The 21,204-nt window shown below is 59.0% G+C and overlaps 3 protein-coding genes across 4 annotated transcripts; 2 read left to right on the top strand and 1 right to left on the bottom strand.

Annotated features, from left to right (window-relative positions):
• CLCNKA (chloride voltage-gated channel Ka) lies at positions 1-5,308 on the bottom strand. The gene is made up of 19 exons (XM_077788228.1): positions 5,188-5,308; positions 4,978-5,106; positions 4,723-4,851; positions 4,493-4,632; positions 4,327-4,404; positions 4,148-4,226; positions 3,952-4,077; positions 3,770-3,854; positions 3,589-3,690; positions 3,045-3,129; positions 2,797-2,958; positions 2,649-2,718; positions 2,273-2,383; positions 1,972-2,185; positions 1,756-1,889; positions 1,106-1,197; positions 943-1,026; positions 749-835; positions 1-237 (listed from the first exon to the last, which is right to left on the bottom strand). Exons 1-19 carry the CDS (start codon positions 5,306-5,308, stop codon positions 199-201), a joined length of 2,067 nt encoding a protein of 688 aa, XP_077644354.1. The 3' UTR covers positions 1-198.
• A 334-nt stretch (positions 5,309-5,642) lies between these two features.
• HSPB7 (heat shock protein family B (small) member 7) lies at positions 5,643-6,847 on the top strand. The gene is made up of 3 exons (XM_021537818.3): positions 5,643-5,924; positions 6,009-6,142; positions 6,355-6,847. Exons 1-3 carry the CDS (start codon positions 5,870-5,872, stop codon positions 6,538-6,540), a joined length of 375 nt encoding a protein of 124 aa, XP_021393493.1. The 5' UTR covers positions 5,643-5,869; the 3' UTR covers positions 6,541-6,847.
• A 2,954-nt stretch (positions 6,848-9,801) lies between these two features.
• ZBTB17 (zinc finger and BTB domain containing 17) lies at positions 9,802-20,664 on the top strand. 2 transcript variants are annotated; one of them, XM_021537884.2, is made up of 17 exons: positions 9,802-9,920; positions 11,282-11,380; positions 11,819-11,898; positions 13,645-13,851; positions 14,013-14,195; positions 14,459-14,623; positions 14,702-14,812; positions 15,184-15,422; positions 15,515-15,657; positions 16,111-16,411; positions 17,639-17,726; positions 18,201-18,317; positions 18,395-18,515; positions 18,680-18,810; positions 18,886-19,101; positions 20,000-20,089; positions 20,287-20,664. In XM_021537884.2, the coding sequence occupies exons 4-17, from the start codon at positions 13,647-13,649 to the stop codon at positions 20,562-20,564; spliced, it is 2,388 nt and encodes a 795-aa protein (XP_021393559.1). In that variant the 5' UTR covers positions 9,802-9,920; positions 11,282-11,380; positions 11,819-11,898; positions 13,645-13,646; the 3' UTR covers positions 20,565-20,664. The 2 variants fall into 2 exon arrangements, with proteins under 2 accessions (XP_021393559.1, XP_021393558.1); XM_021537883.2 differs by having other exon boundaries at positions 11,819-11,924.
• Positions 20,665-21,204: the final 540 nt, after the last annotated feature.

The following is a 21,204-nucleotide window of genomic DNA, read 5'->3' as shown; positions in this document are numbered from 1 at the left end:
GATGGCTCGGTGTGTTTAATGCACAACACGCTCGGTGTGTTTAATGCACAACACGCTCGGTGTGTTTAATGCACAACACCCTCTGCAGGAGAACCGGCGCCCCCAGCCCAGCCCCCCGACACCAGCTGGGGGGTCAGGACTCCCCCTCTTTTCCGGGGGGATTCAGTGGGGAGGGTCCCCTGTGGTCCCAAAACGTCGTCACTTGGGGTTGGCGAGGTCCTCGATGGCTCTGCGCAGCTGGAAGGGGACAGAGGGGGTGGGACAGGGGCTCTCCCCCACTTTCACTTCTCCCCCCATTGCCCCCCTTTTCCCTTTTCCAACACCATTTGCCCCTTTTTCCTTTTCCCCTCTTTCTTTCCCCCTCTTTCCTTTCTTTTCCCTTTCTCTTCCCTTTCTTTCTTCCCCCTTTTCCCCTTCTTTTTCCCCCCTTTTCCCCTTCTTTTTCCCCCCTTTTCCCCTTCTTTTTCCCCCCTTTTCCCCTTCTTTTTCCCCCCTTTTCCCCTTCTTTTTCCCCTTCTTTTTCCCCTTCTTTTTCCCCTTCTTTTTCCCCTTCTTTTTCCCTCCTTTTCCCCTTCTTTTTCCCCCCTTTTCCCCTTCTTTTTCCCCCCTTTTCCCCTTCTTTTTCCCCCCTTTTCCCCTTCTTTTTCCCCCCTTTTTTTTCCCTTCTTTTTGCCCCCCATTTTCCCTTCTTTTTTCCCCTTTTTCCTTTCTTTTTTCCCCTTTTTCCTTTCTTTTTTCCCCTTTTCACCTCTGCCCTGCTCACGGCTCCCACCAGCTCCCCGGAGCGGGTGACAAAGACTCGCTGCAGCTTCAGCAGCTGGAAGAGGTGGTAGGCCTGGGAAGGGGACAACAGGGACACGTGGGGCCAAAGCCACCTGCACCGTGTCCCCTCAGTGTGACACAGACCTGGGGGGCTCCCAGGACACTTTCACCCCCCCAAACCTGGTGCAGGGAGGTCCACGGGGAGAACTGGAGCATGATGGGCTCGATGGTGCAGTCGTCCCCGAGTGTCCCCACGGTGGCCAGCTTGTGCAAAGTGACATGTTAATTTTGGGGTGGAAAAGCAGCTTTTTGGGTGTGGTAGGGTGTCCCCCACCCTGTTTACCTTCTCCCCTCGTGGGGCCTGAGGGTGCTCGTGGCTCTGGAGGAAGGTGACCAGCTGGGACCTGCTGACGGTGCCCACCAGGGTGGGGGACCCTGGAGGGAGGGGACAGAATGGGGACGGTGTGGGAATAGCAGGGGGACACCAAGGGAACAGAATGGGAATAACGGGGAGGTACTGGGGACACTGAGAAGACATCCCATGGGGACAGGATGGGAATATCGAGGGGACATCCCACAGGGACACCATGGAGACAGAACAGGAATATTGGGGGAACAGCATGGGGACACCAAAGGGGATGGGGACAGCACTGGCACAGTATGGGGACACCATGGGGACAGTATGGGGATACTGAGGTGGCACCATGGCAATACGGAGGGCACAACATGTGGGCACCAATGGAAACAGGACAGCCTGGGAATGACAAAGGACACTGCAGGAGCAGTTTGGGGACACTGCAGGAGCAGTTTGGGGACACTGCAGGAACACCCGACAGGGACAGAGTGGGCAAGGCATGGAGACAGCGTGGGAATATCAAGTGGGCACTGGGGGGACACCATAGGGACAGCATGAGCAGACACAGAAGGGCCACCACAGGCCCAGGGACTGGCCACCCCCCATGGTGACAGTGACCCCCAGGTCCCACATCCCACCTGTGCTCTCCACCACGGGGTACTCGGCATCAGCAGAGGCGTCCAAGGCCACCAGCACCTCCTGGAAACCGTCCCCCTTGGCCAAGGCCACCACCTGGCGCTCCATGAACTCCTCCACCGTCACTCTGTAGGAGCTGGCGAGCACAAAACGCCCCAAATTTCCATCGTTTCCTGGAGAACGCCCCCAAAACGTGGGGCTTTGGGGCGGGGGCTTACGCGATGTGCCGGCTGCGGATGGGGGGCAGGTAGGGCAGCTTCTTGACGATGATGCCGGCGTCGTAGAAGGACGGTTGGTTCTTCTGGCTGATGGCGTTGGCCACCAGCACGGCCAGCACGGTGGGCAGGAGGTGGCCCAGGTGCCCGGTGGCCTCACACACCAGCAGGGCCGTGGACACCGCGTGGGTCACCGAGCCCGCGAATGCCGCAGCGCCTGCCAGGGAAGGGGGGGGTCAGGGGCTGGGGGTGACCCATGGGTGTCCCCCTGCCCGTGGGGGTGTTCCCCAACCCCCAGACTCACCAGCCAGGGCGTAGCCAGCGGGAAGAATGGGCCGTGGGGGTCCATCTGAATGGAGCCCCCGTGGGAAGAGCAGGGCCACCACCTCCCCTGTGAGGCGCCCGATGGCTGCTCCTGAAATTGGGGGAGAAGGGAAGGTGGGGAGGTCCCAGAAGCCTCCCCCAAAAATGGTGGAGGTAGGGATGACCACCCTCCTGCAGCCAGATACCTCCCCTGTACCCCCAGACTGGATGTACCCCCCTCCAGGGCTGGATACACCCCAGTGTCCCACTCCAAAGGCTGAATGAACCCCCTGCACCCCCCCCTGGCCTGGCTGTCCCCCCCATGTCCCCCCCTCGCACTGGCTGTCCCCCCCACGTCCCCCCAGCCCCCGACTCACCATAGATGAAGATGGGCATGAAGTACCCAGCTGGCAGGGGCAGGGTGGTGGCCAGGATCAGCATCCAGAACTGGGGGGACACAGGGGGTCACCCCATGGGGACACCGTGTTGGGGGGCACACCCAGAGACTGGGGGGGCCATGGTTACCTTCATGAGCAGGAAGAAGGCCAAGGTGCCGTAGATGGTGGCAGAGGGATGGTCCCACTCCTGCCAGAGGCCCCCAGGCTTGGCCACCCCCGAGGCGTTGGCGGCCAGCAAGCCCCACGTGCGGTTGTCAAAGAGGGAGATGAGATGTTCCTTCATGGTGAGCTGGACAGACGGACAAATGGGCACCCTGAGCCTCCCCCGCTGCGAGGTTTTGGGGTCCCCAGGGAGCCCCAGGTGTCCCCACTCACCCTGGAGGCCATGAACTGCCCCAGCCCAGGCGGGAAGGTGATGGAGGCGAGGAGCAGCACCACCAGCACCGTGTACACGGGTTTGCTGCAGGGGGACACGGGGGCTGGGCACGCGGGGACGGACAGACGGACAGGGGGACCCAGGGACAGCCGGGGTGGATGGGGTTAATGGGGGGACATCAGAGCACCCAGGGTCAGTGGGGGGGGACATACGGATGCACAGCGTGGACACACCCATGCACCCAGTGTGGATGGGGTGGGGTGAGCGGGGTGCATGGGGGGCATTTGGGACACTTGGGGTGCAGGGAGGGGACACAGGGACACTCGGGGTGCACGGGGTGCATGTGGAGGGTGTATGGAGTGGATGCATGGACGGCCAGAGCGCACAGGGTGGACATACAGACACCGAGAGTGGGTGGACAGGGGGTGGAGGGGGACACAGGGACACCCAGGGTGGATGGGAAGGACACAGGGACACACAGAGCCTGCACGGCACAGACACACAGGGTGCAGACAGACAGATGGACGGACGCCCAGTACAGACTCGGTGGCCAAGAGCTTGGCCGTCAACCAGTTCCTCTTGATGGCCACCATCATCCAGCGCTGGCAGAAGAGATAAGCACAGGCCACGATCCCACAGATGGTCCTGTGAGGAGAGGGCAGGTAGGGAACAGGCAGGGCACGGGCAGAGCACAGACAGCACCCCAAAACCAGACCCTCCGTACCCCAAAATCAGAAAAAAGAAGGTCTCCAGGAGGTCGAAGGGAAAATCAATCTTGAGGTCACTCTTAAAAACAGCGGCAATGGTTTCTGCAATGGGACAGGAATGAGGGTGTGGGTTTGGGGGTGAGCACCCCAAAAATGTCACGAGAGGAAGAGGGAGCACGTCCTGCCCGCCCTGCCTTGCCTTGCTCGCTGTTGAACACGGCCAGGAGCCGAAACATGAAGGCGCCGCAGCTGGCGGCGAAGAAGCCGCGCCAGTAATCCCGCACGGCAAAGTGGGGGGACATCACCTCGATGCTGAAAAGCACCCCTGGAAACACGGGGGAAGGGATCAGGGCGAGGTTTGGGGGTGCCCAGGGGGGGGTTAGGGGGGTCCTCACCGCTGATGGGTGCTCCAAAGACTGTGGCCACCCCGACGGCTTGAGCTGCCACCAGCATCTCGTGCTGCTTGAACTTGTTCTGTAAGGTCGGGGGGGGTTAGGGATTTGACTTTATCTCCAACTTTTTGGGGGTAAAATCAAATCCCTCCGTTCATTTTTTTGAGCGGTGGCACCCCCACCTCATATTCCCTCGTGACCGTGGTCCTCATCTTCCCCAGATAAGCTGCGGCCATGGCAGAGAGGTGGACATAGGGACCCTGGGGGGACACAGCGCTGAGCGACCCCCCCACCCCGGCACCAGCTGGAACCGCCGGGCATTTTGGGGTTCAGAAGGGGATCCCTCACCACTTTCCCAAGGAAAACGGTGCTGCCGCACGTCAGGGTGCAGGTCAGCCCCACCACCTTGGCTCCGAAGTTCTGGATGGCCAGGTAGTCCTCCAGCACCACGCCCATCAGGATGGTCTTCAGCTCCGGGATGCCGGAGCCTGGAGGAGAGGCAGGATCCAAATTTTAGGGATCCCTCATTACCGAGGGGGCATTTTAGGGAGCCAGGGTGGTCGGGGTAGCTGGCTCACCTCCGGAGTGCGGGGTGATGCTCTGGGAGAAGCCGGTGGAGAACGCGGCCAGTGCCGTGGGGAACAGAGTCCACGAGAGGTACTTGAGCACCCCGATGTCCCCGATCTCTCGGTACAGCCACGTGTGGGCTGGAGGAGAGGTGTCAGGCAGGGAATGCACCCCCCAGCACCCCCTTTTGCACCCCGAGAGACCCGCCCTGTATCCTCGGTGAGCCCCCAAACGCCGGTGGAGCCCCCCGGGCACCCCTCGTTTACCCGCGTGGATCCTGGTGGTGATGATGTCCATGGTGAAGCTGATGGTGGCCATGAGCACGCCCAGGATGAAGAGGAAGTACCAATCCTCCCCGACGCGGAACAGCTGCCGCCTCACCCACTCCAAGCACCCTGCGAGGGGGGAAACAAGGTGCTGACCCCCCCCCAAAAACCCCCGCCTCCAGAATCCCCCTTTTTGGGTGGGGGTCTCACCTCGGACCCTTCTCCTGGCAGTGGGGCAGGGTCTCCAGCTGTGCTCCGACACCAGCACCCTCTCCTCCTCCTCCTCCTCTTCCTTCTCCCCCCGCAGCCCCCCGGGGACGGGGCGCTCCATCCCGGGGACCTTTTAGGGGACCGCACCCCCTTTTTTTGTAGCACCCCCTGGCCCGTCCTCCCGCCTCGGCCTCCGCTGCCCGACTGAGTTTGCAAACGAGCTCATTAAAAACGACCTTGACGAATCCGACGGACCCGCTCGGGCCGGAGCGAGCCGGGTTTCCTCCCCCCTCCGCCACCCTCCAGCTCCCAGCGCACATCCCGCGGCGGGGACGATTTAATAAGTATTTTAATTCATTGTCATGATTATTCCTTAATAATAGGCATCGCATTCCATGGCGTTGAGCTGTGGGGGGGGGGAACGGAGAGGGGAAAAATTTCCACCGTCGCCGGCGCAAGACCTAAATTTAGCCGGTTTTACGAGAGGTCTGGCAGGCGGCCGGGAGCCTTAACGAGGCTTTAAAAAGCTCGTCAAGCCGAAATATCCCGAAATAACCGATCCGGCGTCGCCTTCGCCGGGAGGAGAACGAGGAAGGGGGCTCCGCTGTTCCCCCGGCGGGAGCCGGGGCTCGCAGGTGGGAGCAAGCGGTGGGTGACGGGGAAATCCTCGCCCGCCGGCACCATGGAGCTTTTTGGGAGCTTTGTCCGGCCCCACGGGGAGACCCTGGGGTTCCCAGGTGAGTTCGGGGCGCACCCGGGAGGTATTTGGGGGGGGATCCTCGGCAAGCCGCGGCTGTGACCCCCCAAACCCTGGCCAGCAGCTCGCCCCGGTAACACGGGCGTGGTGAAGACCCTGGGGAACACCTACCAGTTCACGGTGGATGTCAGCGACTTCGCGCCCGAGGACATCATCGTCACCACCTCCAACAACCAGATCGAGGTGCACGCTGAGAAGGTGGGTGCTCCCTCCCTTCCCTGCTCACCCCCAAAGCGAGGACCCCCAAAATCCTCACTGGGTGTGCCCAGCTCCCACCCAATTCCCGAACAGCTGCAGCCACAAACCCACTGGGGTTTAATTCATTAATTAATGGTGATCACAGGGAATAATGATTCCCCGTCCCACTTGCACCCCAAAATCGCCTCTTTGCACCCATTTTTTTCTCCCAGCTGGCCACGGATGGCACCGTCATGAACACCTTCACCCACAAGTGCCAGCTGCCCGAAGATGTGGACCCCACGTCCGTGTCGTCCTCGCTGGGGGACAACGGGACGTTGACCATCCGGGCTCAGCGCCGGCCGGCCAAGCACTCCGAGCACGTCCAGCAAACCTTCCGGACTGAGATCAAGATCTGAGGGCTCGGGGGGCTCCTTTCCCCCCTCTCCTTTCCCTCCCTCGCTAATTAAATGGGTGATTTGGGGAGGAGGGGTGGGATGTGGGGTAGGGAATGGGAAGGCTCCCTCCAGAGTGGGGTCAGACCTGTGCTGAACGCATCCGTCACACACCGGAGGGGAGTCCCAGCTCCGGTGATTTTTAGCTGGCGTGCATTGAGGGGGGAGATCCAGCGTGCCAAGAGTCCTGCTGGGAGCCAGGTTCCCTTCCCAACCCTCCGCCAGAGCTTGTCTTTGTATATAGAGCTTGGGATAAATTATTGAGAACGCCTGACTGCCGCCTTCTCCGTTTTTTGACGTTTCCCTGACGCTTTGCCCTCCAAAAGGGGTGTGGGTTCAGACCCGGGGGGTGCCTCGGTGAGGGATATTCCCCCATCCCGACAAAAACCCGCACCAGGAGCCGCTCGGGCGCCCGCTGCCCCGTTTATTTCCAGCCCGGGGTGACTCATTTCTTCCCCGAAGCTCTATTTCAGAGCCATTCCCTCAGCTGTCCGGCTGCCGACCCACCTGGAAGGGCACCAAGCCCTCCTCCTCCTCCCCTCGCCCACCTGCGCCCACCGCCCTGGGGATGCCCCGAGGAGCCGGGGATGAGGAGGCGAACCCAAGGGCTGTGTTTTGGGGGGAGGAAGGGCCGGGCTGTGTGTGTACCCACAACAGCAGCGCCTGTTTATGGCTCCGCAGCCTGGCAGCGGCCCAGGCGCGGCCTCCGCCGGGCAATCCCTGCGGGAAAAAGGGCTCGGAGCCCGGGCTGCGGCTGTGCGGCTCGGGGGGCCCGGGGGGCGGCGGCCGCCGGGTCCCGGCCGCGGTGTCAGCGGTCAGGAGCACACAAAATCGCGGGGTGTGATTCCCTGCAGTGCTTTATTGAGAGCTCTGCGAATCAGGGGTGCACACCCGAATCTGACTCCGACGCGGCTTTCGAGCTGAACGTATTTTATATTCTATAGTTATACAACTTACATATTCATTATTAAACTTATATTGTTCTGTTGTATACATTGACATGAGTTTCTCGTGATCTTTCTTAGGTCCCTGACCACAGTTCTTACGATCAAACAGTAATTATATTTAATTACTAAACAACCATCACATCTAACAATTATATCATTTGTCATGTACTAGCTACACAGGTGCAGTTCTAGCAAGGTACAAAGTCTTCATGTACTTAGGGTATTTATTTATCTTTTCAGGACCTACTAAGCTTAATTTTCCTTTTAACCCTAAATCCCCGTGATTTTAAAACCCTTTTACTATCAGTCCCCAGAGCCACCCCGGCACCCAGCGCCGGTCACCGGTTGCCATCTAGCGGCCCCGGCCCGGGGAGGTGCGGAGGAAGGAGGAAGAAAATTGGGAAAAAACACTCGATTTCTGCCCGAATCGCTGTGGGACAGCGGGGACGAGCAGAGGGATCAGCCTGGCCCCAAACACACCCGACAGCAGCTCGTTCATGGCAGGAAAGCTGGGGGGAAAAAAACAGGATTTTGAGACGTGTTAAACTCTTTATCAAAAGTTTAACACATCTCTGGACAAGGGGATCAAAGGTAGTCCTGTAGCAGATACAAAACTTTTCCACTTATTTATACATTGTCAGCAAACAAATAAATTAATGTTTATCGGTTCTAAGACATAATTCTCCTCATTAATTAACATACTGTCCTCTGCTGGTTATTGATTTCTATAGTCCTTTTATCTTCTTGAAATCTCCAGCTTTCCAGGCCTTAATCTCCTCTCCATTTTTTGGCTACTCCAATGTCCTTGAAGGGCCATAAATTTAGGATCCCAAATGTTCAATCTTCAAATGCCTTTGGCTTTATAGAATCTTGTTAGGGCTACTTTTAACAAACTGAAGGTTTTGGTGATTAATGATTTGAGTAACAAGAGTCTGTGTAGAAACTTAACTAGTAGTGGCCGAAAGTGGGTGCTGCTTGCAATTAACTAAAAGAACTAATTAAAAATTAGTTAGGAAAGTTGTATTATTTCCAACAACTGGGAACCTTCTCCCTCACAGGATGGAGCCAAGAGAACAAGTGACAGGAAAAGAGGAACAGCATCAAGTCGTGGCAAGGGCGGTTTATGTTAGATATACGGAGAATTTCCACGGAGTGGGTGGTCAGGCACTGGGACAGCTCGGGGTGGTTTAAGCAGGGATGATGTGGTGATTGGGAACATGGCTAGCGATGAACGCAGCGGCGGTGCCGGCACCGGGACCTTCGAGCCTCACCGCTGCGCTCATGGCTCCTTGTGGCCCCCTCATGGCCCCTCACGGCTCCCCTTGGTCTCTCATGGCTCCTGTCAGCCCCTCACGGCTCCCCTCAGCTTCTCATGGCCCCTCTGGGCCCCTCATGGCTCCTCTGGGGTCCCCATGGCTCCCCTCAACTCCTCATGGATCCTTTCTGTCCCTCTGGGCCCCTCATGGCTCCTCTGGGGTCCCCATGGCTCCCCTCGACCCCTCATGGATCCTTTCTGTCCCTCATGGCCCCTCATGGCTCCTCTAGGGTCCCCATGGTTCCCCTCAACTCCTCATGGATCCTTTCTGTCCCTCATGGCCCCTCTGTGCCCCTCACAGTTCCCCCTGGTCCCTCATGGCCCCTCAGTCTCTCATGGCCCCTCAGTGCCCCTCATGTCTCCCCTGGGTCACTCATGGCTCCTCTGTCCCCCTCATAGCTCCTCTCAGCCCCTCAGTGTCCCTCATGGCCCCTCTGTGCCCCTCACGGCTCCCCTCGACCCCTCATGGCCCTCTGGGTCCCTCATGTCTCCCCTGGGTGGCTCATGGCTCCCCTTTGGGTCCATCACGGCCCCTTTGGGTTCCTCATGTCGCCCCTCCGTGCCCCTCATGTCTCCCTCAGTCCCTCATGGCCCCCCATGGCTCCCCCCGGTCCCTCACGGCCCCTCCGTGCCCCTCATGTCTCCCTCAGTCCCTCTGTGCCCCCCATGGCTCCCCCCGGTCCCTCACGGCCCCTCTGGGTCCCTCACGGCCCCTCCGTGCCCCTCATGTCTCCCTCAGTCCCTCACGGCCCCTCTGTGCCCCTCATGGCTCCCCTCGACCCCTCATGTCTCCCTCAGTCCCTCACGGCCCCTCTGGGTCCCTCACGGCCCCCCCGTGCCCCCCATGTCTCCCCCCGCTCTCCCAGCGCCGCCCCCCCGCTGCCATGGCGGCGCCGCTGCGGCAGGAAGGGGCGGGAAGGTGACCGGCCGCGCCGCGCACGCGCAGTGGCGCCGCCGCCGCTGGGCGGGCCGGGGCGACGCCGCTTCCGCCCGGCGCCAAGATGGCGGCGCCCTTTGTCTGGTCGGTGTCACGGTGAGGGCCGCGGGCCGCGGGTGAGGCCCCGCCGGGCCCGGCATGGCAGGTGCGGCGTGGGGGCCCCGGGAGAGCGCTGGAGGGGCTGGGGAGAGCGCTGAGTAGGACACGAGCGCTGGGAGGGGAGGAGGCCGCGGCCTGGCTCGCTGCCTGTGGGGTAGCGGAGCCGCTTTGGGGGTCACCCCGGTTCTTTGCGCGGCCCCCGGGTCTTTGAGGGCACGCTGCGGGAGGGGTGGTCCCGCTGGCGGGCCCTGGGAAACGGGGGGCTGCTGGCTGTCCTGGGGGGGACGGGGAGTTGTGGCGGTAGGAACGAGGGGCTGCTGGATATGGTCGGGGCTGCTGTGAGGGGAGCGGGGTCCTGGTTGTCGTGAGGGGAATGGGGGTCGGTGGTTGTCGTGAGGGGAATGGGGGCTCGTGGTTGTCGTGAGGGGAATGGGGGCTCGTGGTTGTGAGGGGAATGGGGGTCGGTGGTTGTCGTGAGGGGAATGGGGGTCGGTGGCTGTCGTGAGGGGAATGGGGGTCGGTGGTTGTCGTGAGGGGAATGGGGGCTCGTGGTTGTCGTGAGGGGAATGGGGGCTCGTGGTTGTCGTGAGGGGAGCGGGGGGCCGCCCTGAGCGGCTCCCGTTCGCAGCCCCTGCCCGGCTGTCCCTGTCCCTGCCACCCCGGCCCTGAGGGGACTCGGGCCAGGCCATGGGCGAGGCCGTGTGTCCCCCGGGCTTGGGGCCACCTCGGGCCACCCAAAGATCCTCCCGCTGCTGGGGAATGGGGGTCACAACCCCGAGCCAGCTCCCCTGCACCTCAGGGACAGGGAAAACCGCAAGGAAAATGGTATTTTGCCTTGTTCTGGCGAGGTGACAGCCCCTCCTGGCTGTCCCTGCCCTCTGCGGGCCGGCACGGGTGGCACATTTCCTGCACCAGCCGCGTTTCCTTAGTTTTGTTTCTGCATCAGGGGCTTCTCCCGAGATTCCAGCCCTCAGCCAGTATTCCAAAGGGTATTTTTCCCCAAGGAGACAAGGGTTGGCCATCCCTGGGTGCTGCAGACACAGGAGGGGTTTCAGGGCAGATCTCAGGCTCAAGTGATGTTCAAGTGTTCTGGGGTTCCAGAGGAGCACCAGCACATCCAAAAGCCTGAAATCCAAATAGCCAAGGCATCCTCAGGATGCCTGTTCCCTGTGCGGTGTCAGGATGTCCCTCTTCTCACGTGTTTCTCACTTTATTTCCTTTTCACCACATTTTTTTCCTTTTTGTGCTCATTTCCCTTCTCACAGCTCGCTTTCCGCTTCCAACCACAAGCTCTGCAGCCCTTCCCTATTCCATGATCCATATTATTATTATTATTATTATTACTATGTGGAGCTGCTCTGCTCAGATCAGCTCCAAACTTTGTTTTTTTCATGAAAACCCTTGCAGGATCCGTTCCTGGAAATGAGGACAGAGCCCTGTGGGCAGAGGCAGCGAGGGTTGGGGCCGCGCCGTTCCCCGAGCTGAGGCACGAGGCAGGAGCTGACGGTGGGCAGGAAACAAACCCCCTCTTCCCTTTCATCTTCCCAGCATGGATGGCTGGGTGCTGACAGCCTGGAAAGGCAGTGTTTAACTCACTGTTTTTTCCCAATTTAGGGAGGTTTGGGGGTTTTTAATAGGTTCTCATGGCAGGGAAGGGGAGAGGTAATGTGGCTAATTAGCGAGAGCGCTTAGCAGAGCTCGCGTGGGAAGCTCCCTGGGACTGCAGCTGCTGTATTTATCTGTGTGGAGGATGTGGGTGGGCTCATAATGAACTTCTGCATGATTAATTGGATAATGAGAGACTCAACAGCCTCGTCCGGGAGGGGAATCGTGTCCCCTGAGGGGAAATCCAGAGGATGCCCAGTTCTGCATCGGGGATTTTGCACCTTCAGCACCCAAGACTGGAGGTTTAAAATTGAGTTTTTCCATCCCATTTTTTCCCAGGATGGCTGCGTAGAGACTGACCTGAGCACTTGGAAAATTTCTGGAGGAGAGACAGAACCCTCTGGCCCTCGATCCTCCAGGTATCTGTGCTCCCCACAGCACAGGGGTGAGCTCGGGCACCACTCCTGGGGGTTGGCTCCAGGTGTTTGGGATTGTCAAACCTCAGAGTCAGGGGTTGTAGTGGGTAAGGGTGACACTGGCTGGGCATGGGTATAGAGAGCTCATCCAAGCCTCTCCCTGCTGCGCTTCCAAGGGAGCTGGAACGAGACATTACAGGGTACACTGAAGAAAATAGGAAGTTTTTTTGGGGAGGAGTTGAGTTCCCTGGATTTTTACTTCCTTCTCAAAGCTGGGGAGCAAAGCTGAGACAAGTCCAATCCTGGAACGTTAACAATCATCACTCAGATGCAAAGTGCCTCCCACAAATTCCCCAAAATACCCTTTTAGTGCATGGAACTGTCAGGATTCCTCAGGTCCTGCTGCGCAGAGAGCTCTCCGAGCAGGGAGCACAGCCTTGTTTACCCTACAGGGAAAATGCTTCCCCTTTTCTCCAGAGCTTTGCAAACCACACTGGGCCATGCTGTGCAGTGTCTTCACCCAAGTACTGTTTTTTCTGGCTGTCAGGGATGTATTTTGGGACAGGCTGGGAGAGGTTGGTGAGCTGGGGGAAAGCCAGGGCAGGGAGTTCATTGCAACAACAAAATGGAGTGGAACAGACTTCCTCTCTCTGTGCATGATCCGATGCTGACAGAGAGGTCCTGGCCTCTCACCCACACTGGGAATGCCCATGGAAGGAATCCAGGGGAGGAAGATCCTTCCCCGAGTGTTGCTGGCACCCTCAGCTGACAGGAGGAGGCTCCCTCTGACCACTGATCACGGAAGGAACCGGAGCTGGAAGTGCCTGGTGTTGTGGATCCAAACCTCTCGCTTGTTCCTGGCTGGAAACTCCTGATTTAAGAGGTGATGAAGTGGAAAAACAACTTCCATGGGCTGGAAACTTTCAGAGACACCGAGCATGGAATCCTGGAGTGTTTCCCCAGCTGTAACCTTCCTGCTCCAGTGTCCAGAGCTTTGGAGACTTCCTGCATGAACAATAACTGGATAGTCACTGCTTCCTTTCTGCTCCCTCCTTGCCAATCCCTTGAAACAATTCCCAATTCCCTTCAGCACCGGAATCATTGTTGGAAGACAAAGCCAAGTGAAAACCTTCATTCAGCCTACGGATGCAGCTCAGGAGAAAATCCACAGTGTGGCACTTTGCTGACAAGGACCTGCTGGAAGATTGGGGTTTTGCCATGTTTCCAGCAATTTGCAGCATTCCTTAGGCAGAGCTGTGCTCCAGGCGTGGAGAACTCTCTCCAAACACATAATAAAATATAAAAATTCCTCAGTATCGTGACATGAGCAGCTGGAAGAGCAGGGGCTGGAAGGTTTGGATGAACACTTCTGTGCTGTGGCCTTGGCAGGAGCTGTGACACAGAGGAGGGATGATGGCACCTGTGTCTGCAGAGGTGACAAGGTTCCTACTTGCTGCTTGGACCAGCTGAGGAGCAGTAGCTGTGTTCTGAATATTGTCATGGTTGCTGAAACCATCGTGGCTGTTCCATCAACTCCTCCTAGCCCAGTGCTGGAGTCGTGGCTGTTCTAGCCGAGGGTTTGGGGTTGGGTTTAGCCAGGAGAGGAGCTGAAATTCACCTTTTCAGGCTGTATTTTAACCACGAGGGCAGTCAGGTTGTGTTTTGTGATCTCTCCTCCTCCACAACCCCTTCGGGTGGTTTCACCACACACCTCACCCCCAGCCCTGTGGTGTTTTTTGCCTCCCACAGCCATGGATTTCCCGCAGCACAGCCAGCAGGTGCTGGAGCAGCTGAACCAGCAGCGGCAGCTGGGGCTGCTCTGCGACTGCACCTTCGTGGTGGACGGCATCGACTTCAAGGCCCACAAGGCCGTGCTGGCCGCCTGCAGCGACTACTTCCGCATGCTCTTCGTGGACCAGAAGGACGTGGTGCACCTGGACATCAGCAACGCCGCTGGTAGGCCTGGGGTTTTTATCCAGGATTATTCCTAGCTCCTTAAACAACACAGCTCCCTGCTCGGGCTGTGAGGGAGGCTCTTCAGCTTGTTATTTTGAGCATTTCAGAATGAAAAAGTGAGGGGTGAGGGCTCATTTCTGGTTGTGTCACCTCCCCTGCAGGCCTGGGCCAGGTTCTGGAGTTCATGTACACAGCTAAGCTGAGCCTGAGCCCTGAGAATGTGGAGGATGTGCTGGCTGTGGCAGGTTTCCTGCAGATGCAGGAGATCGTCAGCGCTTGCAACGCACTCAAATCTCTCTCTGTGCCCCCAGAAAATCCCCCTGGGGTGAACCAGCAGCAGATTGGTATGTACCCTCCTGGCTTCCCCTCATCCTGGCAAAGTCAAGATTTACCCACTTGTGCTTCATGCAGTCCAAAATTTATCCACTTAGGCTCCTTGGTCACCTTGCAAACCCAGTCCCCAGGTGCATCTGGTGTGCCTGGGTAGGGTTTGATCCTCTTGGGCAGCACCAGCAGTTGAAAAATTGCTACTTCTGTGAATTTTGTGGGATTTGGGAATCCTGCTGGCAGCAGCAGCAGCTGGATGGTTTTGCCTGTTCCCTCGCAGGAGCTGACAAAGTGGCGGCTGATGACAAGCCATCGGTGGTGGCAGAAGCTCTGGGGGAGCCTGACAAAGCCAAAGCAGCTGCTCCTGACACCGAGGGGAAGGAGGAGAAGCCAGAGGCTGTGGCGCAGCCCGAGGCGCCTGCGGAGCAGCCGGCTGGCCAGGAAGGTGAGCCAGCGAGAGGTGACAGCCTGGGCCCTGCTGTCACCCCCAGCACACCCTGTCCTGACACTCGGGCGCTCACAGGGACAGGCGCTGCCATCCAGGAGGATCCCAAGGCCGACGTTCCCGGGCTCCCGCAGCCCTCGGAGAGCGCGGTGGGCAGCGACAGCCTCACGGACACTGCCGGGACAGGAGGTGCGTTGGTGAGCGGGGCTGGGACAAAGCTGGGCAGGGCTTGAACCCTCGTTATCTGTGGGGTTAATTGTGGGAGTTTTGTGAGGCACAGAGTGGTTTTCATGGAGCATAGTGAGGAGAGTTGGAAAATTCTCCTCTGCCTGCACAGGCTTTGGGAATTCAGGGCTAATCACCTGCAAATGCAAAGTGATTCCAAGCAAAGGTGATGATGGATGAGCTTTCACTTCCCTTCCAACTCTGATGTTTCTGTGATTTCCCTGGGGACAAGGGATGCCTAATCCCAGTATCCTTAGGTTAGGAAATACAGGTGGGTTTTGTGCCTCTGCTGTCACTCCCAAATTTGAGCATCCCCATTTTCTACCGTCCTGCAGAGATGAAGCCGGAAAGGAAGGAGGAAGAGGGGGAGATGATAGTGGAGGAGGAAGATGAGGGTAAAATCCCCGAGGAAGAGCCCACCCAGCTGGAGAACGGGGAAAACACTGAGGATAACGAGTCGGGAAGCACGGATTCCGGGCAGGAGAACTCGGGGGAGCCGCGCCTGCTGCGCTCCGGCACCTACAGCGACCGCACCGAGTCCAAGGCCTACGGCTCCGTCACACACAAGTGCGAGGTGAGGCCGGCCGGGCTCCTGGGCAGCAGCTCCCGGTGCCACCGGGTGCCTCGGGGACAGCAGGGTGACAGTGCCTGTCCCTCCATCCCTAGGACTGCGGGAAGGAGTTCACCCACACCGGGAACTTCAAGCGGCACATCCGTATCCACACCGGGGAGAAGCCTTTCTCGTGCAGGGAGTGCAGCAAAGCCTTCTCCGACCCAGCTGCCTGCAAGGCCCACGAGAAGACACACAGGTATGGGTGGAGCCAGGGAAAGACACCTGAAAAGTGTTTGATTTTCTGGGAATGGTGGAATCCTTTGCAAATCCACTGGTGTGTTGGAGTATCCTGGAGGAGATTTGTCTTTATGCCTCTTCCACAGTCTCAGAATAATCCTGAGTTGGAAGGGATCCACAAGGATCGAGTTGTACTCCTGGCCCTGCATAGACACTGTCAGAATCCCATCCTGTGTCTGAGAGCATTGTCCAAATCGTTCTTCCCTTTTCGTGTTGTTTCATGGACTCCCCATCCCTGGAACTGTTCAGGGTTGGATGGGGCTAGGAACAACCTGGCCTAGTGGCGGGTGGGCTCTGGTGGAACAAGATGAGCTCCCAATCCATTCCGTGATTCCTGGATCTGGCTGGGGCTGGCCCTCGGGCTGGGGCAGCGAGACCCCGGTGCTGGGTGTAACATTCCCCCTCGTCCCAGCCCACTGAAGCCGTACGGCTGCGAGGAGTGCGGGAAGAGCTACCGGCTCATCAGCCTGCTGAACCTGCACAAGAAGCGGCACACGGGCGAGGCCCGCTACCGCTGCGAGGACTGCGGCAAGCTCTTCACCACCTCGGGCAACCTGAAGCGGCACCAGCTGGTGCACAGCGGGGAGAAGCCCTACCAGTGCGACTACTGCGGGCGCTCCTTCTCCGACCCCACCTCCAAGATGCGCCACCTGGAGACGCACGACACCGACAAGGAGCACAAGTGTCCCCACTGCGACAAGAAGTTCAACCAGGTGTGATGGGGAAGCTGGGCCAGGGTGGTCCTGGAAGGGAGATTTGTCCGTGGGATGCAGTTCAGGGCTCCCAGAGCTGTCCTGGGATGGTGGTGTGTCCATGAGGTGTAGCTGGGGGTCCCAGAGTGGTCCTGAAAGGGTGGATTATGCATGGGATGCAGTTCAGGGCTCCCAGAATGGTCCTGGGATGGTGGTGTGTCCATGAGGTGTAGCTGTGGGTCCCAGAGTGGTCCTGAAATAGTGGATTATCCATGGGATGCAGTTTGGGGCTCTCAGAATGGTCCTGGGATGGTGGTGTATCCATGGAGGTGTAGCTGTGGGTCCCAGAGCAGTCCTGAAAGGGTGGATTATCCATGGGATGCAGTTCAGGGCTCCCAGAATGGTCCTGGGATGGTGGTGTGTCCATGAGGTGTAGCTGTGGGTCCCAGAGTGGTCCTGAAATAGTGGATTATCCATGGGATGCAGTTTGGGGCTCTCAGAATGGTCCTGGGATGGTGGTGTGTCCATGAGGTGTAGCTGTGGGTCCCAGAGCAGTCCTGAAAGGGTGGATTATCCATGGGATGCAGTTTGGGGCTCCCAGAGCTGTCCTGGGATGGTGGTGTGTCCATGAGGTGTAGCTGGGGGTTCTAGAGCGGTCCTGAAAGGGTGAATTATCCATGGGATGCAGTTCAGGGCTCCCAGAATGGTCCTGGGATGGTGGTGTGTCCATGGAGGTGTAGCTGTGGGCCCAGAGCAGTCCTGAAAGGGTGGATTATGCATGGGATGCAGTTTGGGGCTCCCACAGCTGTCCTGGGATGGTGGTGTGTCCATGAGGTGTAGCTGGGGGTTCTAGAGCGGTCCTGAAAGGGTGGATTATGCATGGGATGCAGTTCAGGGCTCCCAGAATGGTCCTGGGATGGTGGTGTGTCCATGGAGGTGTAGCTGTGGGCCCAGAGTGGTCCTGAAATAGTGGATTATCCATGGGATGCAGTTCAGGGCTCCCAGAATGGTCCTGGGACGGTGGTGTATCCATGGAGGTGTAGCTGTGGGTCCCAGAGCAGTCCTGAAAGGGTGGATTATCCATGGGATGCAGTTTGGGGGTCTTGGAGCTTGGAAAGAGTGGTTTATCCATGAGGTGAAGCTTGGAGGTCCCAGAGGCCACTCCGAAAGGGTTCCATGGGGATTTGGGTTGCTCTGAAGGGAGACGAGGTGGTTTGGGGCTTTCTCCATCCTGTTCTCCATCCCCAGGTGGGGAATTTGAAGGCTCACCTGAAGATCCACATTGCAGATGGGCCCCTGAAGTGTCGGGAGTGCGGGAAGCAGTTCACCACGTCAGGTAACAGGGAGGAGGGGGGCTGAGGGCTGGGTGACAGGACTTAGATGGTCTGTGGGGAGCAGGGAGTATTCTGAGGCTGGATCAGAGCCAGAGGAAGGATTTCATCCCAGCTTTACGGTGCCATGGCTGTGCTGCATGAATTCCTGGTTTTCCTCATGGAAAAGAGAATCTTCATCCTGGAAAAGAATTAATTCCTGGAATCTTCATCCAAATGCTGGAGATAGGGATGTCTCCTCCTATCTTCTCTCAGCTTGTGGGTTGGGATGATCCCAATGGAGTCTTTTGATCCCCTCAAACACTGGGTGCTTGTCCTGGCTGTCTCCACTTCCACGGTATTGCCTGATCCCAGGCATGGTGCAGCCAACTTCCCTTGATCCCTGCACAGTCCAGGCTTTCCCGAGGGAGCTTCTGGGGCTGGGGGAAGGAGGAAAAGGGGAGGAGGATCCGATGTCCTTCAGCCTGCCCTGCTCCCAGGTAACCTGAAGCGGCACCTGCGGATCCACAGCGGGGAGAAGCCATACGTGTGCGTGCACTGCCAGCGCCAGTTCGCCGACCCCGGCGCGCTGCAGCGCCACGTCCGCATCCACACGGGTACGGATACGCTCCTGCCTCCCCGAGGCTCTCCTCCCCCTCGTGCTCCCCACCCACCTGCTCCTGTGCTTCCCCAGGAGAGAAGCCGTGCCAGTGCTTGATCTGCGGGAAAGCCTTCACCCAGGCGAGCTCCCTCATCGCCCACGTGCGCCAGCACACCGGGGAGAAGCCCTACGTGTGCGAGCGCTGTGGGAAGAGGTGAGGATTCCCCTTGGGAATGCTGGGAGGGGCACTTTGGTGGTGGTGGAGTATCAGGGGGCACCTCCACTCGCCCTCTGCAGCCAGGTGCTGCTCTCTGGAGGGAGGGTGGAGGTGCCAGGGTGGTACCATGGGTTGTGGTGACCGTGGCCTCGTTCCCCAAGGTTCGTCCAGTCGAGCCAGCTGGCCAACCACATCCGTCACCACGACAACATCCGGCCCCACAAATGCACCGTCTGCAACAAAGCCTTCGTCAACGTGGGCGACCTGTCCAAGCACATCATCATCCACACGGGTGGGTACCTCCCGGGGCCCTGCGCTGCCCCAGGCATTCCCCCTCACTCACACCCCGTTCCCTGTCCTCTCCCAGGGGAGAAGCCGTTCCTGTGTGACAAGTGCGGGCGCGGATTCAACCGCGTGGACAACCTGCGCTCCCACGTGAAGACCGTGCACCAGGGCAAGGCTGGCATCAAAATCCTGGAGCCCGAGGAGGGCGACGAGGTCAACATCGTCACGGTGGCGTCCGATGACATGGTGACATTGGCCACCGAGGCGCTGGCTGCCACCGCTGTCACGCAGCTCACGGGTGAGCTGGGGAACCCCCCAAAGGGAGTTCATCCATGGGGGGCAGCTTGGGAGCCGTCCAGAAGGGAAGGTTAGCAGTGTGGGGTAGCTGGGAGATCTTGGAATTGTCCTGAAATCAAACCTTATCCATAGGGAGCAACTGGCTTGTCCCAGAGTTGTCCCCAGAGGGAGGTTCATTTCTGGGGGTTCCTCTTAGGGGACTCAGGAGGCATCCCAAAAGGGAAATGTACCCATGGGTGCAGCTTGGAGGTTCCAGATGCCATCCCAAAAGGGAGATTTTATCCCTGGAGAGGAGCTTGGGTGTTCCGTGAGTCAGCCCAAAAGCAGCTGGAGGGGCCTGGAACTGTCCCAAAAGTGAGGTTGATTTATTGGGGTGCAACTTAGAGGTCCCAGGAGCCACCCTAAAAGGGGAGTGAATCTCCAGGAAGTAGCTTGGGATTCCAGGACACACCCCGAAAATTAGATGTTTCTGTGAGGGGCAGCCTAGGGGATCCCTGGAGCTCCTCCAGAGGGGAAACATCCCTAGGGAGCAGCTTGGGTGCCTTGGGGTGGTCCTGAAAGGGAGGTTTATCCACAGGGTGCAGTTTGAGGGGCCTGAGAGTCACCCCAAAAAGGAGATTCATTTGTTGGGGGGCAGTTTGGGGCTTTTCCATGAGGTGCAGCTTGGAGGTCCTGGAGCCTCCAAAGGCTGGAGATTTACCCAAGGGTGCAGCACCCAGGTCTGGGCTGGAGATTTACCCAAGGGTGCAGCACCCAGGTCTGGGCAGCCTCAGATCCCACTGGAGCTGCTCCCAGCCTCGGCACTGGGCAGGATCCACGGTCAGGGGGAAATTCCTGCCCAGCCAGGTCCCCCTGATGTCCCTGTCCCCTGATGTCCCTGTCCCCCCCTGTTCCCACAGTGGTGCCCGTGGCGGCTGCGGTGACGGCGGATGAGACTGAAGCACTTAAAGCCGAGATCACCAAAGCGGTGAAGCAGGTGCAGGAGGCAGGTGAGACTGGGAATACCGGGAATACCGGGCTGGCTCCTCCCATCCCACCACCCCAGCACCTCCGGGAGTACCAGCACGGGCTGGCAGCTCCCCTCCTGTAGAATTTGAATGTAGATTTACAGAATTTTCTACCAATGTGTTTCCTACCCCATGGCACCACCCCAGCGCCTCACCCGTGTTTCTCTCTCCCCCGGCAGACCCCAACACGCAGATCCTTTACGCCTGCGACTCCTGCGGGGAGAAGTTCCTGGACGCCAGCAGCCTGGCGCAGCACGTGCGCATCCACACGGCCCAGGCGCTCGTCATGTTCCAGGCGGAGCCCGATTTCTACCAGCCGTACGGCGCCTCGGGCTGGCCGGCCGAGCAGGTCATCCCCGCCGGGGAGCTCCTCTTCCGACCCCGCGACGGCCCCGAGCCGCCGCCGGCCGCTGCCCCGGCGCCCCCGGCCGAGGGGCCGCCGCCGCCCCCCGAGTGACCCCGCCCCGCCCAGCCTTTATTTAAGAGACAGCTCGGAAATGGTGTAAAAAGTGTATTTCTGGAAGGAAAGAGATGGAATAAAATGCAATATTTTGTAAGGGTTGGTGTTCGGGGAGGGCTTCCCGCCCAGGAGATGTTTTGGGGTTCCTGCAGAGCTGGAGCGCACTGGGGGGGACTGAAAGACTCCAGTCACTGCTGAGAGTGGGACGTGGTAAAAGAGATGAAAAAGGATAAAAACGGTGGTTTAAGGTTTTCAGCCCCACCCAGAACAGCAGATACGCATTTTTGGGGTAAAGCCCAAGAAGACACTCACAGGCTGACCCCCACCGAGGGAGGGGTGTGGAGGCAGGGGAGATGCCTCTGTTTGGGGGTAAAAACAGGAAAAAAGGTGCTGCTGGATGGAGGTGAGGCAGGGGAGCCTGTCCTGACCCACCCAGAAGGGACCCCCAGGCCTGCACTGGGAGGGGGGGCTGTTTGTCCATCCTTATCCCTGTCTGTCCCTATCCCAGGGGACGCGCTGGCTCCAGCCTTGTCCCCTCCTGCTGGGGCTGGGGGCTGCAGGACCCCCAAAATCTGCCCCTGTCTGAGCATCCAGCTGGACACTCCCCCTGCTCCCCAGGGCAGGGAGGGAATGGAGA

This window comes from Lonchura striata, chromosome 24 (genome assembly GCF_046129695.1).
Source record: "Lonchura striata isolate bLonStr1 chromosome 24, bLonStr1.mat, whole genome shotgun sequence".
Classification (NCBI taxonomy): domain Eukaryota; kingdom Metazoa; phylum Chordata; class Aves; order Passeriformes; family Estrildidae; genus Lonchura; species Lonchura striata.
This window is presented reverse-complemented; position numbering and strand designations above follow the sequence as displayed.

Coding starts and splice junctions, on each gene's coding strand:
- CLCNKA (XM_077788228.1), bottom strand. CDS start 5,308: ATGGAGCGCCCCGTCCCCGGGGGGCTGCGGGGGGAGAAGGAAGAGGAG. Junction 3,130..3,588: donor GCCAAGCTCTTGGCCACCGA/GTCTGTACTGGG, acceptor GTCCCCCTGCAG/CAAACCCGTGTACACGGTGC. Junction 2,719..2,796: donor CCTTCTTCCTGCTCATGAAG/GTAACCATGGCC, acceptor GTGTCCCCCCAG/TTCTGGATGCTGATCCTGGC.
- HSPB7 (XM_021537818.3), top strand. CDS start 5,870: ATGGAGCTTTTTGGGAGCTTTGTCCGGCCCCACGGGGAGACCCTGGGG. Junction 5,925..6,008: donor GGAGACCCTGGGGTTCCCAG/GTGAGTTCGGGG, acceptor CCTGGCCAGCAG/CTCGCCCCGGTAACACGGGC. Junction 6,143..6,354: donor TCGAGGTGCACGCTGAGAAG/GTGGGTGCTCCC, acceptor TTTTTCTCCCAG/CTGGCCACGGATGGCACCGT.
- ZBTB17 (XM_021537884.2), top strand. CDS start 13,647: ATGGATTTCCCGCAGCACAGCCAGCAGGTGCTGGAGCAGCTGAACCAG. Junction 18,516..18,679: donor TGCGAGCGCTGTGGGAAGAG/GTGAGGATTCCC, acceptor TCGTTCCCCAAG/GTTCGTCCAGTCGAGCCAGC. Junction 19,102..19,999: donor CGCTGTCACGCAGCTCACGG/GTGAGCTGGGGA, acceptor CTGTTCCCACAG/TGGTGCCCGTGGCGGCTGCG.